Source organism: Berghia stephanieae, chromosome 5 (genome assembly GCF_034508935.2).
Source record: "Berghia stephanieae isolate SIO BIC M18660-M18661 chromosome 5, UCSD_Bste_1.3, whole genome shotgun sequence".
Classification (NCBI taxonomy): domain Eukaryota; kingdom Metazoa; phylum Mollusca; class Gastropoda; order Nudibranchia; family Aeolidiidae; genus Berghia; species Berghia stephanieae.
In genome coordinates, this window is record NC_088364.1 from 20,042,465 (window position 1) to 20,061,337 (window position 18,873).

Here is an 18,873-nt window from a genome sequence, read left to right on the forward strand (position 1 = left end):
ATTCCAACATTTTACTTCCAACAGAATGGGCGTACGAAATAGTTAGTCATCGACCTGTTGTTTTTTTTTAGTAATGTATTAATGTTATTGTTTTTTTTTTTTTGTTGTTGTTGATGAAGAAGGGTTTTGAGCCCGAAACGTTCCGTGTTTGACAATTTGTTCTCTTTTGAAGTTGTTATATTCATTCGTGTATATATTACTTTTTAACACAAAGTTCAGATTTATTTTTATTATTATTATTATTTTATTAAATTAAAAAAAAAAATTTTTTTGGAAGCTAAGAAAATATGGTAGATCTATATTTTATGGTAAGTCGTATAAATTCATCATTTAAAGCTTCATAATTAGAAAATAAATTCAACTTTTGGCATTTAAAGTAATGACCATACACTCACATTCTTTCAGCGTAATAGGTGTAAATGAGTATCTAGCCGTGAACAGCGTTGTCTCTGTCGAAAAAAAGGACTATTGCCTAAAAGGCGTGATGTTTCGTTATACCTGTTTGGGTTGCTGTAGGCCAGGGACTGTTGTAAAGCACTTCGAGCACGTTTAGTGGATATTGCGTGATAAAAATGCTCTAGTTTTTGTGCGCTCAGATTCCTATGTGCTGTCCATTGAGGGGAAGACGTTTGTTTTTTATCATTATTATCTTGATCCAGCCGGCATCGTACCAGTTTGGGACAATGAATCCAAATCGACGTCTGCTTATTTTCAGGTCTGATGACCCAAATCGTTATGGTCCCATTGTTGTAATGGATGGACCTATTGTCCTTTGCAACAATGTTAAATCAGGCCCATAATTGTGTTCACTTATGTTATCAGACCTGCTAATTTGTGTGCACCTAGACCCAGATCAAACGACATTGATTATGTTTTACGCGGAACATCTATACTTTATAGATGGAACGAACTTGACGTCACTCCGCTCTTTGTTATTTTATTTAGACAACCATTTTAATGATTAGTTATCAATAGATTATATCAACCAGACTACAAACGTTTAAGGGTACACATCGTTTTGTGTTGGTACTTTATAGATAGTATGCGCTTGGATAAGAAGTTCACAACATTGCCATCCGGAAGTATAACCGACCAACACACAAAAATATGTGTAACCTTAAACGTTTATAGTCTGCTTAATACAGTTTAGTGGGAATTACTCGTAAATGCGGATGGCAAAAATCAATAACAAAGGCCTGAGTGACGTCATCTTCGTTCTATATATATATATATATAATATATATATATATATATATATATATATATATATATATATATATATATATATATATATATATATATATATATATTATATATATATATATATATATATATATATATATATATATATATATTATATATATATATTATATATATATATATATATATATATATATATATATTATTAGTGCGGGGCGGTCCTTGGCAAGCTTAAGGACCACGGTCCTACGGTCCTTGGGAAATGAAGACCGCAAGGACCGGTCCTAGGACCGGTCCTTTTCGACATTGAACATTCCTGAGAGACTGTTGGAAATTCGAACCGGTTTGACCTTTGAGACCGTGGGATCGTTCATTCTTGAACCGTTAAAGACCGCTACACGATGAAAACCGTGGTCTACAGGAGTAAAACACACGGAGTAGTCACACTCATTTCAAATTGTAACCTAATTAGAGAAGAGGGGTGATGCCTTCTTTATTTGCTCACCGTACTTCATTGTTACTTCGATAATTTAATAAAATTTGAAATTTATCCCCATTAACGGAGATAATGGCATCGCCCAAGGCGTTGATCGAGTTGTTCGTGGCGTTGATACACACACGCAACTCCTACCCCCCCCCCCCCACACACACACACATTAGAGGGCAGCGAGCATTGAAGAGTAAGAGAGAGACGTGAAGTTATAATAAGAGGGGGTGGATGAGGTAATAGTAATAAGAGGGGTCGATGGTGACTTTTCGCCAGATCTAACAAACTCAGCTACCCATTTATTGCTGAGTAGACAGGGATTCAGAAAAAAATCGACTGCACCCGGGATCGATCTCTGGCCCTTTGCGTATAAAGAGAGTGCTCTATCAACTGAGCTATCGGGGTCCCCAAATATTCTATTGGACTTTTTTAAAATTCAGACGTTATAACTGGGTTTTTTGGAAGGAAGAAACTAATGAAACTCATATTATTTGATTAGTAAAAACACCAAACGAAATTTTAATATTATTGTGTTATTTTAAATGACAACACTGCGATAGAAAGGAGTGGTGACAAGAGATGGACAAAAGAAAACAAAAAATCGGATTTGCTACTTGCTAGGTTCGACACACACACACACACACACACAAACACACACACATCTTTAGTAGTCACATACATTTCAAACAATAACCCATTAGAGAAGAGGGGTCATGCCTTCACCATAGATCATTGTCATTGCGATCATTCTTCTTCTTCTAGGTTCCATGCCTGGTCCAGGCTTCGGATACTGCATGAATTATCTCTCTCCATTCCTCCCTGTCTCTTGCTTTTTCAAACAGCTCTTGGATTGTTAGGTTGGTGAAGCCCTTCAGTTGGTCTATGAGTGTTTTTCTTTGTCTCCCCCGGGCGCGTTTACCAGGTATTTTTCCACAACTTGCCAGGTATTCATTCTTATCTTTCCTTACTATGTGTCCGAAAAAGGATAGTTGTCGATCCACTATTAAGGGCATTAGTTTCCTTTGTTGGTATGTTTGTTTTAGCACTTCTTCGTTCGTTTTGTGTGCAGTATACGATATTCTCTGCATCCTTCTCAAGCACCACATTTCAAAAGCTTCAATGTTCTTTTGTGTTTCTGCATTTGTAGTCCAGCTTTCGCATCCGTATAACAAGATTGGCCACACGTAGCACTTCAAGACTCGGAATCTAATCCCGAACGACATCTGTTTGTTTTTCAAAATGTTTCCCAGGTCCATGAAGGCCTGTTTGGCTTGAGTTATTCTTGCTCGTATGTCTCGGTTACATCTTCCATCTGTTGTCACTATTGAACCTAGGTATTTAAAACTTTCTACGTTGGTAAGTTGCTCGCCGTGAATCGTTATATTGCAGGTGTTGTTGTTTTCGGGGTTTTTCTGTATTACCATGCATTCCGTTTTGGTGATATTCACTTCCATTCCCTTGGCTTCACTATCTACTACCACTTTGTCAACAATCTTTTGAAGTTGGATTTCTGATGTTGCAATGAGTACCGTATCGTCTGCGTATCTTATATTATTTATGTTGTGACCTCCTACTTTTATTCCCTCCATATTATTTATGCCCCTCATGATTGTTTCTTGGTATAGATTAAACAGATCTGGTGAGGCAACACACCCTTGACGGACTCCTTTCTTAATAGGAATGGAATTTCCTGTAGAGTTTCCGATTTTGATAGATGCCTGCTGGGTGTAGTATAATGTTTGCATGAGTCTGAGGTCTTTCTCATCAGCGCCAATGGAGTGCAGTTGTTTTAGTATTTCTTCGTGGCGTACTCTATCAAAAGCTTTTTTGTAGTCGACAAAACAGAGGTATAGTGGGGTCTGAACCTGTATAGCTCTTTCACTTAAAACACGGAGGAGGTATATTGCGTTCCTTGTCCCTCTGTCAGGTTGGAATCCATATTGTTCTTCTGCGATTTCGGGGTTAATCTTATTCCTTAGCCTGTTGATAATTATACGCAACAGTATTTTGTTGATGTGGCTTATTAAACTTATAGTTCTAAAATTTTCGCATCTGACTGCACCTGCTTTCTTTGGTATTGCTATGAAAATAGAGTTACAGAGATCTTCTGGAATTTTCCCAGTATTGTATATATTGTTGAATAATATGTGAAGTTCATCAATTGCTAGATCTCCTAGGCTTTTTAATACCTCTACAGATATTTCATCAGGGCCTGTTGCTTTACCATCCCTCATTCGTTCCATGGCATGTTCAATTTCACTTTTGGTGATGTTTGGTCCGCTTAATGGTTCTTTGAATTTCAGTGGTGGTTCATTTCTATTTGGATCATTGTACAGTTCGCCTATGTATTCTACCCATCGGCTTTCTATATGTTGTTCTTCAAATAGCAGTTCCCCTTGTTTGTTTTGGATACAACTTCCTGCTGCTTTGCTTTTCCTTTTCCCTGATAGTTCTTTTATTCTTTGGTGAGCTTGTTGGGGTTGGGTTTGTATTCTCTTTCGATTTCGCAGCATTTCCAGTCTAGATAGTTCTCGTGTGCCTCGATGCATTTGGATTTAATGTGGTTGTTCAATGTTTGGTATTCTGCAGACCCTCTGTTGCATTTTCGTCTTTCTTCAAATAGGTTTAGAATTTCATTTGTCATCCATTCCTTTTTGCTGTTTATTTGAGCTATTGGTAAATGCTTTTCTGCAGTTGCTTTGACACACTTTTGGAATATATCAAATTGTTTTTCACATTTTTCGTTATCAGGTTCACTTTGGCTTTGTATCATGAGTGCATTTTCAAATTCTTCTCTCATTTTTGTTTGTATGCCATTGTCTTTGCATAACCTGTAATCCCTCTTTATTCTACCAGCTGTTCTCTGAATAGCTTTAAACTTTATCCTTACTGTACAAACAACTGGGACATGGTCACTGTCTACATCGGCGCCTGGATAGGTTTTGCAATTTAATATGCCATTTCTGAATCTTGATGATACTGCTATAAAGTCTATCTGGTTCCTTGCTCTGTCCCCTGGTGATTGCCATGTCCAGGTTCTTCTTGGGTGTTGTTGAAACCAGGTGTTTGAAATCATTAATTTATTTGTTCTACACCAATCTGCCCAGATGTTTCCTCGTTCATTTCTGTCTCCGAGTCCATGTGGTCCGATTATGTCACCATCTCTGCCTCTGCCAATCTTAGCATTTAGGTCCCCCATTACCATAAGGACTTCTTGTGATTTACACATTCGTTTTGCTTTGTCTAGTGAATGGTAAAACTCTGTCATATCTGCATCTGTCGCCTCTTCTGTTGGTGCATAAACTTGAATAATATTGGTGTCAACTACAGGTCCTCTTAGCTTAACCAGCAAAACTCTGTCTGAGATTGCTACGTGCCCTTTGTAAAATTTGGTTGATTTTTGGTCTAAGATCATCCCTACTCCTTTTTGGAAAGAGGTTCCACCACTCCATATGATCTTATATGTCGTGTTGTTTTCTTGTTTTGACATGGTTCCCTGCTCTTTCCATCTCATCTCTGCCAGGCCAAGAATATTTATTTGGAGCCGTTTCATTTCTTTTAGAATGTTGTTTAGTTTTCCTTTTTGGGCACAGGTCCTGACATTCCATGTCCCAATTTTGGTTTTGTCACATTTGTGAAATTTATTTCGCCTAGTAATTGGCTGACGGTTCGGTGTGACCTGACGAACATCACGCTCCCAACCGAGCGAGGCAGCAGTCTTCCGTGAAAACATGCTCCCCTTTACGCTGTCACCGTTTAACTTTTTGGACTTATTCATGCAGTTAACTCGGCAGTTCGACAAATGGATGATGCCAAGTCTGCAAAGATAGATCATCATCAAGCCCTACTGCAACCTCCTCGTGGTGTCGAACGGTAACAGGTCAAGCTGGCCAACTGCAGAGGGCGACAAGAATAGGCAATGGCAAACCATTCTTGTAACTTTGCCGAGTTAACTGCATGAATAAGTTGCGATCATTATGGTGTAGTAAATTTTGAAATTTACCCCGTATAATGGAATCGTCCAAGGCGTGCGCCTCCTGTTCCCCCCATCTCACACACGAAAGGGCGGTTTGCGGAGTGGAGGTTGGTGGTCGTCTGCCTGTATGGTCGTCTGTGTCATTTAGTGTATGGCAAAGGGGGTGGGTGCGATTAATTAAGTGGGATGGGTGGTGATTGGTGGAAGATAGGCAACCGAAGCAACGAATCGCTGGGAAGTAGTAGGCTATGGCGCGAGACCGTAGGACCGTGGTCCTTGCAAGGACCGCCCCGCACTAGTTGAAAGGTGATAAGAAGTGAGGACCGCCGCCGGTCTTCCCCTATGGGACCGGTCTTCGGTTCACAGCTAAAAGACCGTGGGACCGCGGTCCAGACCGGTCTTCAGCGCGGCACTAATATATATATATATATATACGACTGGCGGATGTTGTGAGTATTTTGCCCAATCGCGTAGCATCAATAGATGTGCAGATTTTTGTTTCTTCTTAAATTCACCTTTGATCCTTGCTTCAGAATCTAGAGCTATCAAGATTTTTATCCTAATCAATAATTGGCACATAGTCTCGTTATTAATTTTTTAACGTCATTCCAAGACGCCTGTAAAAAGACTTTCAAAAAATCGATTTTAATTTTTAACTGGTTTGTGAGTTCAGTAAGGTCAGATTTGATGATATGATGGATAAGGAAAGAAATAGCAATTACACGAACGGTTTCCAAACACTTTTGATGTGACGAGATAAAATCAGTTATGTGACTCGATCTGAATCGTAACAGTTCTGAAGGTCGCCGTGCCCGCCTTTGATATTAGTAACGAATGAGAGAAAAACAACTCTGGAAAAGTTTAGGAGTCAAACTATAAATTAAATGATGAAAATTTTACCATAAGCAAACTCATTTATTGAAATTTATTTATACAAATTTTCAGATTGAAAAATTAAAATTCCACGATTATTTTAATAAACACACCTCATTTTTGCTAGAAGTTTATTCACCTTAACTACGCCATTCACACAGATCTCATTCGTCCTTAGTGTTTTATTCATCTTGTTTTGTTGATAAAGGGAAAACCCGTAACGTCCGCAGTATCTGTCTTCGTCTAATAAATTGACGCTTACAATTCAACACTTATCGTTATTTATTTGAAAAAATATTATGTATGGCAAGAACGTATTGCTTTTGTGTTTAAGTGAAAAAATATTATGTGTAGGTTGGGTGTAAAGTCTTGATGACAATCCGGGCCGGTACGGAGAGAGTTAAATTTATATAAATATTATATCATGTCGAGGGCAAAGGTTATCGTCTCTTAACGTGACAAAACCTAACATGTGCGGCTATGTGGTCTAGTGGTATGGCATTCGCTTTCAGATCGGAAGGTCCTGGGTTCGAGCCTCGCGCTCGGCGCATAGTTGAGTCCTTGGAAAAGGCTCGTTATTCACATTCTCTCACCGTACTCAGATGTAAAATAAGTACCTGGCCGTTAACAGCGTTGTCTTTGTCCGAAAAATTGTAATATCGCCTAACAGGCGTTATGTCCCGTCCTACATGTTAAATGTTGCTATTGACCAGGGACCCGTTATAAAGCGCTTTGAGCACGTTTAGTGGATATTGCGCTATATAAAAGCTCAATTATTATTATTATTATTATTATTATTATTATTATTATTATTATTATTATTATTATTATTATTATTATTATTATTATTATTATTATTATTACATCTTATGTTTTGGTCATTTATTTAGCTTTAAAATGCATTATCGATCTGATACATATTCATGTGTGTCTTGTTTCCTTGCAGTGATATGACTGTAAAGTGCTGCAAGCGCCGTTCACCCCATACAAACAAACAAACAAACAAACAAACAAATCAAAAACATTCTTCTGTCCACTCGCACGTCGTCTGTCTTACTACTGCCGCAATCTTATACACAAGTTCATGACATACTATTTCCTTGCTCTGATATGACTTTTAAGAGTTTCAAGCGCCGTTCACCTCATTAAATACCAAAAAAAAAAAAAAACACACACACACGCACAAAACACACACACACACACACACACACCAAGAAAACAAACAAGCGAACAAAACACTAATACCCTACTATTTTAACTGCTTCCATTACATGTGCTCAATCACTTTAACTAAAAAGTGCAAATACGTCACTCATGTCTTTGTTATTGTTTTTTGCCATCCGCGTTTATGAGTAGTTCTCACTAAACTGTATTAACCAGACTATAAACGATCATGGTTACACCGAGTTTTGTGTGTTGGTCCCTTATACTTCCGGATGGCAATGTTGTGAACTTATTAGCCTATTGCATACTATCTATACCGTCCAATCACACAACAGTTGTGACTGAATAGGGAGCAGGCACTGGTGGTAGATACTTGCGTTCAACATTTGTGTGCGAGGCGAGGGTTCACATTAGAAACGCATACTATACCCTTATGAAGAATATATACGCATTAAATCGTGATGTGATGATCGTGAGTCTGACCTGTAATCAAGCGGTCTGAAGTTTATCGGTATGAATAATTGTATCGCTCTATTAGTTAGCAATCCCTGCCATTGTTTACTAATCATTGTGCGGCTATGTGGTCTAGTGGTATGACACTCGCTTTCGGATTGGAAGGTCTTGGGTACGAGCCTCGCGCTCGGCGCATAGTTGAGTCCTTGGAAAAGGCTTTTAACTCACAATCTCTCACCGTACTCAGGTGTAAAATGAGTACCTGGCCGTTAACAGCGTTGTCTTTGTCCGAAAAATTGTAATATCGCCTAACAGGCGTCATGTCTCGTCCTACATGTTAAATGTTGCTGTTGACCAGGGACCCCTTCTAAAGCGCTTTGAGCACATTAAGTGGATATTGCGCTATATAAAAGCTCTTTTTTTCAATCACTGCCATTGTTTACTAATAAATGACGACTGTTCCGACTGTCCAAGGGGCGTGGTTATGTTCCCTTCCGCTGCGAGTTAATTCCTGTCCTGCTAATCAGATAAATGTTAGGATTCGCCTAAACCCTTGACATCAGTCAACAGTCGCTCTTTGAAGTCCTACTTACTATATTAATTTTGATCCGATTGTTACAAAATGTGTCTATCTAGCAGTGACATAAATCTGTCGGAAAGTACTCTCCAATAGACTATCACCCTGTGCGGATGGTAGCCAAAAAATTGTTTCCGTCCCTCAAACGCAAAACAACAACAGCAACAACAGCAACAACAACAACAACAACAACAACAACAACAACAACAATAACAACAAAAACAAAACTAAACCAAACATATTATAACATCCCTTCTCTCTCTCTCTCTCTCTCTCTCTCTCTCTCTCTCTCTCTCTCTCTCTCTCTCTCTCTCTCTCTCTCTCTCTCTCCCTCCAAAGACAGGGACAGACTATTGACTCCACTGGCGTTTATATGTCTAAAGGGTTACCTTTTGTTCTTTTTAAAATTATCATTACAATGCGCGTGACCATACAATAATATATATATATATATATATATATATATATATATATATATATATATATATATATATTATATGATTTATCCGAGGCACCAGGTCAATTGAGCAGGGGCTCATCCCGGCTTTTGGTGTGTAAAATTGATGGGTTTCATTTACATACTTGCTACCTTTAAGATAATGCCAATTACTTTCCACCTGATCTCCTTAGACCCAGCAACGTAATCATTGCTAGGCGGACAAAAGCGTGTGTATAAATTACACAAGTTTGCATTCAGAAAACATTTATTTGAGATTGAATCGTGTTCTCACTCAATGAATTTAATTTTGTTTCGAAATGATCATACAGTTGCTTTATAGCCAAACTATCAGGCCACGTCTATGGATAGAATGTAAATGACGTCACTCAGGTAAATGTTATTGCTTTTTGCCATCCGCGTTTATGAGTAATTCTCACTATTCTGTATAACCAGATTATAATTAAACGTTCAAGGTTACACAAAGTTATTTGCGTTGTTCCGTTATACTTCCGGATGGCAATGTTATGAGTTTCTTAGCCAAGCGCATAGATAGTTATTTGCGCTTGGCTAAGAAGCTCACAACATTGCCATCCGAAGTATAACGGACCAACACACAAAACTATGTGTAACCTTGAACGTATATAGTCTGGTTAATACAGTTCAGTGAAAATTGTTCATAAACATGGATGGCAAAAAACAACAACAAAGACCTGAGTGACATCATCTTCATTCTACCTATAATTGACTATTTTATTTTTAGCTTAAAGCAGAAAATGATCGTTTCGAAACAGAAAGTTAAATTCATAGCACACAGCATAGCAACACACCCTCATTTTGTTTGAAGTTTTTTGTTGTGAAGGAATACACCTCATATCTCTCTCTCTCTCTCTCTCTCTCTCTCTCTCTCTCTCTCTCTCTCTCTCTCTCTCTCTCTCTCTCTCTCTCTCTCTCTCTCTCTCTCTCTCCCACCCCCCCCCCTCCTCCCACTTCCCCACTCTCCCGCCTACCCCTTCCATACCGTTTTCGCGTCCCCTGAGAATCAATACATATTGAGAGATGATCGAAGGCCAGTTTGTTTCCTCGGTCTGTTCAATTGATCCCGATCAAACAAGAGTCTCAGTGAATGAATTGGCACCAAAGTGAGCGATCAGATCTCAAGAGTGTTCGGGCATTCATCTCTGACGTGTTCATTAATAATGACACCGATTCACGTGTAGGCGTCAGGGAGGGATAACGATAGTGTTTTGTGTTTACTATAGATAGTATGAAGTTGACGCCACTCGGGTCTTTGTTATTGCTTTTTTTTTTTTGTCATCCGCGTTTATGAGTAATTCCACTAAACTGTACAAACCAGACAAAAAACATTCAAGGTTACACATAGTTTTGTGTTTTGGTCCGTTATACTTCCGGATGGCAATGTTGTGAGCTTCTTAGCCAAGCGCATACTATCTATACTTCTTAGCTTTTCCTAAATTAAATGTTACCGTGCCAATCTGATATTATTTCGGAATGAATTAAATTTGTAAAAATTGATTTGAAGATATAAAAATGATCATAATTAGCAACACGAATTTTATTATGTTTAAGAAAATAGTCCAAGTCACCCTCCTTCATAAAGGAGTTTACATGAACTCAAATTTTATCTGTTCAGCTTAATTGTCAATCTTAACCATAAAGTTCATCCCGGTATTTTTTGTTTATCTTTTATGAGACTACGTGCACTGAGAAGCAGGTCTGGTAACCGAACGCAATTATTGGCTTGTTTTAACGTTGTTGTAATGGATTGTATTTTGCGTTGGTTTTATAGTATTTCCATTGCACCAATGAACCCACCATAACAATTTGGGTTATCAGACCTGCCAATAAGTAGACGTCGTTTTGAGACGATTGGTCACACATTCAAAACTATCGACAATTTATAAATAAATGTACATGGAGAATTATTTCATTCTTTTCTTATGCAAAGGAAGTACTTTTTCAAGTAAGTGTAATTCATTGTCTCACCATTTTCTTCTTCTTCTCCTTCTTCTTCTTCTTCTTCTTCTTCTTCTTCTTCTTCTTCTTCTTCTTCTTCTTCTTCTTCTTCTTCTTCTTCTTCTACTACTACTACTACTACTACTACTACTACTACTACTACTACTACACTACTACTACTACTACTACTATTCTACTACTACTACTACTACTACTACTACTACTACTACTACTACTACTACTACTACTACTACTACTACTACTACTATTCTACTACTACTACTACTACTACTACTATTCTACTACTACTACTACTACTACTACTACTACTACTACTACTACTACTACTATTACTACTACTACTACTACTACACTACTACTACTACTACTACTACTACTACTCTCTCTACTACTACTACACTACTACTACTACTATACTACTACTACTATTACTACTACTACTACTACTACTACTACTACTACTACTACTACTACTACTTCTTCTTCTTCTTCTTCTTCTTTGTTATGTAGAATCCTGAGTTTGAGGACCGAACTACATTGGGTTTTTTGATAAGTTCGGAACAAAAAAATAGAAATAGTGGAAGGATTGTTAAACATGTCATATAATAATGAACTTCGGTTCTTGTGGATACACATTGATACCAACATTTAAAAAGATCAGGCCTGCCGGATTTAGCTGTATCAAAATTGAGCTTTTATATAACGCCTTTTATATAATATCCACCAAACGTGCTCAAAGCGCTTTACAAGGCGTCCCTTGTCCAACAGCAATTTGACACTTAAGACATGACGTCTGTAAAGCGATATTATAATTTTTTCGGACAGAGACAATGTTATTAACGGCCAGGTTCTCATTTTACACCTGAGTACGGTTAGGGAATTTGAGTTAAGAACATTTTCCAAGGACTCAACTTTGCGCGGAACGAGGCTCGAACCCAGGACCTTTCGATCCGAAAGCGAGTGTCATACCACAAGACCACATAGCCGTCGTATCAGGTGGTAGGTGATTCCATAGGATAGATAGAAAGAAGGACATTAGGTGGGGGTTTGATCTTGATCGGAGAATCGTCATTCGATATGAATGTCCTCTCGTCCGTCTTGAAATATAATGATTCATTTATTTTCCATATGAGGAATGTGTAACTTAATTCCTTTTTCATATTATACTCGTACAATAATTGATGTTGGAGACCCTTTTATTAAAATGAAACACCTCTACTAACTACTCTTCACTGCTCAGAGTCAGTAAGTTATTTCACATCTGAGTCGAATGGGGTAAAGTAAGGAACAAAGGAGACATTCTAAAGTTAGAGTTTGCAACCATTAAAAAAATTGAGCTTTTATATAGCGCGAAATCCACTAAACGTGCTCATAGCGCTATACAAGTAGTCTCTGAACTATAGCAACACGTAACGTGTAGAACGATACATAACACCTATTAGGACAGAGACAGCGCTGTTAATGGCCAGGTATTCATTTTACACCTGAGGTGAGAGAATGTGAGTAAAGAGCCTTTTCCAAGGACTCAACTATCCGAAAGCGAGTGACATACCACAAGACCACATAGCCGCCCGACCATTAAGGACCTGATTACACTCAATGTCGTTTGAAATTCAATAAAGAAGAGACACAGCATCATCTTGACCACTACTACTGTTGCCAAAAGTTAGTCATATATATACTTATAACACACTGTTGAGTATTGATAAACACAGCATTTTTCTTGTACCAATCATAAATTTATTATCATGGCTTAATTAGGCGTATGTATTTTTTTAAAAGGAAATCGTAAATTGAATAAAAGTTGTAACACGAAGCCTTTGAAGGGCTTTGAGATGGTACTGAAATGAGAATGCTGTTTTTAGAATATAGATCTAGAAAAAATTGTGTGTGTGTGTGTGTGTGTGTGTGTGTGTGTGTGTGTGTGTGAAACAGAGCTGGTCAAAGCAAGAAAGAAAAATACAAGGAAAAGAACCATTCTAGAATATTCAGTCTTCTTCGACTCGACTAGGGATCGGACCTCGTTCCTCCTGATATAAGAGGACGTCTGGAGACTCAGTCCCTAGTCGAGGATATCGTTTGTTTGGGTTTTTTGTTGTTGTTTATTTATTTATGTTCATGTAATTCTGTTGAGGAATTTAAGCAAAATTATTATATTAATCTATCACCATTTATTATGATTGTCACAATTATTATTATTATTATTATTATTATTATTATTATTATTATTATTATTATTATTATTATTATTATTATTATTATTATTATTATTATTATTATATTATTATTATCAATATTATCATTATTATTGTTATATTGAATTTGATCAAGTGTGTCTGTTTGCGTGTAAATGCGTTTGCGTGTGTGTGTCATAGATTTATAAATACTATGGTGTGTGTGTGTGTGTGTGTGTGTGTGTTTGTGTGTTTGTGTGCGTACGTGTGTGTGTGTGTGTACTACAAGTAGCCGAAGCGTTATAATAGAAAGCACACGTTCAAAAATAAAATAGTCCAAAGATCAGGCTCTAGCCTTTAATCCAAACAATTATTGTGTCACCATATAATATGTTGTAAACATTACAAGTAGTCAAGTAGCTCACTCCGAGCATTGTCACAGTTTGTGTTCATTGATATAATAATACGAATACTGAAAGCAATCAATACAAAATCTCATAACATCGCTACTTCTAGATTGATGAAGATGATAGAAAAGAAGATTAAGTAGTTGTAATAGCATTTGTAGCAATAGTATTACTGGTAGTAACAAGTATCTATAGTAGTAGTAGTAGTATAGTAGTAGTAGTAGTAGTAGTAGTAGTAGTAGTAGTAGATAGTAGTAGGTAGTAGTAGTAGTAGATATAGTAGTAGTAGTAGTAGTAGTATAGTAGTAGTAGTAGTAGTATGTAGTAGTAGTAGTAGTAGTAGTAGTAGTAGTAGTAGTAGTAGTAGTAGTAGTATAGTAGTAGTAGTATAGTAGTGATAGTAGTAGTAGTAGTAGTAGTAGTTAGTAGTAGTAGAGTAGTAGTAGTAGTATAGTAGTAGTAGTATAGTAGTAGTAGTAGTAGTATAGTAGTAGTAGTATAGTATAGTAGTAGTAGTAGTAGTAGAATTGTAGTAATAGTAGTAGTAGTGTATGGTAGCAGTAGTAGTAGTATAGTAGTAGATAGTAAGTAGTAGTAGTAGTATAGTAGTAGTAGTATAGTAGTAGTAGTAGTATAGTAGTAGTAGTAGTAGTAGTAGTAGTAGTAGTAGTAGTAGTAGTAGTAGTAGTAGTAGTAGTAGTAGTAGTAGTAGTAGTAGTAGTAGTAGTAGTAGTAGTAGTAGTAGTAGTAGTAGTATGATAGTGCAGCAGAGTCGTACAACTGACTAGTGATAAAATCATAACCAAAATGATTAAATAGCTCACATTCTTTTTCAAACCAGATAAAGGATTCACCAAGCTTTGTAAATTTCTGGTATTTAAAATGGCCATCACCATTCTGTTTTATTGGCCTAATAGAGTAATCAACGTGCCCTTACAACGCACCGTGTGCAGGTTGGGGGCTTAAAGCCAGAGCCATTAATGTTTGATGAACAATACGCGTACGCTATGGACTTGAATGGGCGTGGAAACTATTTCACACATTTAGGGTTGGTTATTATTATTATTATTATTATATATTATTATTATTTATTATTATTATTATTATTATTATTATTATTATTATTATTATTATTATTTTAATTATATCATTATTATATTATTATTATTATTATTATTATTATTATTATTATTATTATTATTAATATTATTATTATTATTATTATTATTATATATTATATTATATTATTTTTATTATCATTATTGCTATTATTATCATTATTATTTTATCATTATTATTATTATTGTTATTATTATTATTATTATTACTACAACTACTACTACTACTACTACTACTACTACTACTACTACTACTACTACTACTACTACTACTTACTACTACTATACTACTACTACTACTACTACTACTACTACTACTACTACTACTACTACTACTACTACTACTACGACTACTACTATTACTACTACTAACATCAAATTGTTATCAGTATTACTACTAATATTATAGTTATCATTACAATTATCATAATTTTCATTATCATATTAATAGATCTGCTCTGTTGCATCTTCTATCCCCTTTTATATATTTTGTCCTTCTCCTCCTGTTCCTGTTCTTGAACGAAACTTATTATGTTACCGATCGTCTCAAAACAGCGTTATGCCGGAATAATCTTAAAATTTAATCCTAAGCTTAATTGTAAAATAGGATTTTAAATGAATGCCGTCATTGAGAAGGGTGACTTAAATTTTGTTTCTTAAATTTGAAAAAAAAATGTAAATCTTTATTCTGAGCACTTTGACTTAAACTCAAATGTATTAATCTCTAGTTCACTCTAACATTTCACCGGATTGATAGAGTTGTTTTGTTGTTGTTTGTAGCATAATAATATATCTTAATATTCTAAATAAGGATGTGACTTCCAATAACCACTAAATCTCTTTTACAATTTACAGCATTCATTCATAGAAAGTAGCTATTTTCTGTCACTTATCTAGTGAGTTATAGTGGAAAATAACTTCTCTTCAATGCATTATAGAAAAATACTCTTAGTGTTCAGCTTTCCCCTGGTGATACAAAGGTGCCCACCAGATTGAAAGAAAGTTTTAATTCATTTTCTAATCGGATGTCACGTCACAGATGTTGAGAAAGTAGTCCTTCAGAGCCATTAGGCCCATGGGGTTTATCCCGGTTTCTATAGCGTGAAACGGACAATAGCAATTGCTTGCTATCCTTTGAATAGGACCCTAGTCTATCGAAAAGTACTTTCAGCTAAATCTAGCAGACAGCTACCCATTTAAGGTTGGGTGGACAGGGGGTCAGAAAGAAAAATCTCGACTGCATCCGGGATCGATCTCGATCCCCTTGCGAGTGAAGCGAGTACTCTACCAACTGAGCTATCGGGATCCCCGGTGTTGAAAGCTATCCTTTAATTAAGATGAAAAAAAAAATCCATGGTGATATGGTGGGAATTTCGGGCACCTAATTTCTCATACTACGATTAAGTTTTATCATTTCAAATTAATAGCAGAGAACGTTCTCTGTTATTAGGTGCTTGTTTGGGTTTTTATTTCATCCACGTCTTTTCATATTTCTTTCTCAGATGCAGCCATGTTTAGATAACAATGATGACGGCGGAGCAATATAGTTTTGAAGATTTTGACCCTTACGAGCCTCCTAACACTAAGGTCAAGGCTGGGTTAAGGAATATTGGTCTACACGCCCGACGCAAGACAATACAATATCGTTCCCATCAAAAGGTCACGTCAACACCCACAAGAACATCTTCTAGTCAGTCTTTAGATATCAAATCATCTGTTTCAACTTCGCCATTCTCAAGAAAATCACAAGATCGTCACTACGGAAGTTTAAGATCTTTCTCTTCATACGAAAACGTCAAGGACACAACCTGCTCTCCTCATCCTCAGCAAAAACCACATCTCAAAAATGCCTCCAGCATTCATAATGAATATTCTTCTCACACAATTCCAAATCTCTCCACGTTACCTCCCAAATACCCTACGAAAAAAGACCGCAGTTTAACAGTGGATTCAAATATCCCTCACCCTGCGACTAAATCCATTGAAATCATTTTCGGAAAGAATCAAATTAGTTCAAAAACTAAACTCAGTAACAGCCCTCCACAAAACGACTATTATAAATTATGCGATGCCGTATCACTAAGGGAGAATTTAAATTTAATACACTCTGATGGCTCAGGCAACCATCCAAAAGACAATCTCTCTAACCATGATATCGATTCTCTGTATTCGGAGATTTCCGATATCGAGTGGGAGGACAAAAAAGACTGTGATAACAATGACATCATTAACGGCCGGTTATCGCCATCAAGAAGTCTACCAGACATCACCACCGGCATTTCTAGTGTTTTCCAGTTTGGGCTTGAGGATTCCCTCTCATTAGCTGAGGGTAAAGAAACCCGTACTGGTACCGAAACAAATACTGATTTGCAAATAGACCATCATAGCCAAAGTTCAAAGAACAGAGGCAGATTGAAAACAGTGACATTTTCAGACATCGGTGGCCAGAATCATTTATTTGAGATAGATTCCGATACTAATTGTTCAGCAATTGATAATAGAAAAATCAAAGAGGGTTCGAAAGTATTAAGAACGTCATCATCACCTGTATCATCATCCATATCATCATCTTCTGAAGAGTGCAATCACTACGAAAACGAAAGTGAAAATATATATTCTATTTATGAAACGATTACGCCGCGTGGATTAGAGGAAGTGGAAGAGGTTGAGGAGGAGGAGGAGGATGGTGAGAATAAGAAGAGGGAGATGGGGAAAGGAGAGAGACTAGAAGAGCACGTCGAGGATGAAGATGGTGGCTATGTGGATATTACTAATTTGATGTCAGAGTATGCCGATATGCGGTCAGCTACGACCAGGATAAACGGACAGTTGCTGGAAGAAGAAGACGAGAATGGATATCTGATACCAACAACTCGAGCGCCTTCTCTGAACGCTTTGAAAGACGACTTTGACTCGGTGGATACCGTCCTCCGGTAAGTCTCCTGACTTGTATTCAGATTTCATTCAAAATACTCTCAAAATTGAGATTCCTTGGAAGTGACGGATTTGAGGCATTTTTAGGGGGGGGGGGGAGGGGGGGATTTTGATGGCGTGAGGGTGGGGGAGGAGAATTGGTATCGGTATTTGAAAATAACGTTTATGTGCAAAAAGGAAAATAAAATGTGTTACGTCAGAGTCCGGCTGTATTTTCGTCATTAACGCAATTTGAATAATTATTGCACTAAACGTAATTTGGAACCAAACCAATTGGTACTCCCTCCCCCCCCCCCCCCCCCCCCCCTCCCCACCAACCCCTACACCCAGCATACCTGTCTTGACCTTGTTAATCGATTGCCCTTGCAAAAACGCCTCAATATATCGTGATAGCAGCATCTCGGACCAATCTTAAGACATGTAATAATAAATAGCATTTGTAAAGTGCATAACTGACTAGGTCATTTATTTTGGATATAGTCCAATTTGTGACTAAACTGTCTCAAAACGGTATTGTGTCGGGGTGGACATGATGATAAAAATGGAATCTCAAGCTAAACTTATACAATTTTAGTTAAACGATTTTCTTTCTTTGAGAGAAGTGAGTTTATTTCTTCAACTTTAATAAAAAGAGGGGGGGGGGGAGAATAAAAAAAAGACCAAACAAAAATATATAAAAAAAAATAAATAAATATATTAAAGAAAAGCAAAAAAAAAAAAAACAAGAAAAAAGAAAAAACTTTAAACACCCCCCCCCCCCCTCCTCCCCACCACAAACCCTCATTTCTCTAATTCCCACCATTTGACTCTAGACTCATTTACAAAGATCTAGATCATTCCGACATAGTATCATATATATTGATTCGGTGTGCCAAATTTTCTCGTTATTTAGTAACTGACGAAACGAACCACCGAGACTACTTGTGAGCCCTTTGAGCCTTATGTCATGACATCAAGGGTAGATATATGTTTTCTAAATTTGCGACTAGTGGCTTTTGTTTGATACCTGTCTTATTCTGGTAACATTAATTTTTTTCTTTCATTTTGTCGCCTCAACCCCCCCCCCCCCCCCCCCC

General features: G+C 37.0%; 1 protein-coding gene across 1 annotated transcript in view; it reads left to right on the forward strand.

Annotated features, from left to right (window-relative positions):
* Nucleotides 1-11,059: 11,059 nt before the first annotated feature.
* LOC144972563 (ankyrin repeat and fibronectin type-III domain-containing protein 1-like) overlaps nucleotides 11,060-18,873 on the forward strand; it is a 253,729-nt gene continuing 245,915 nt past the window's right edge. Inside the window, exons 1-2 of the mRNA XM_078913916.1 lie at nucleotides 11,060-11,150; nucleotides 16,366-17,796. Of these exons, the coding sequence (XP_078770042.1) occupies nucleotides 16,388-17,796 (1,409 nt within the window). The 5' untranslated portion in view covers nucleotides 11,060-11,150; nucleotides 16,366-16,387. The remainder of the gene's footprint in view (nucleotides 11,151-16,365; nucleotides 17,797-18,873) is intronic.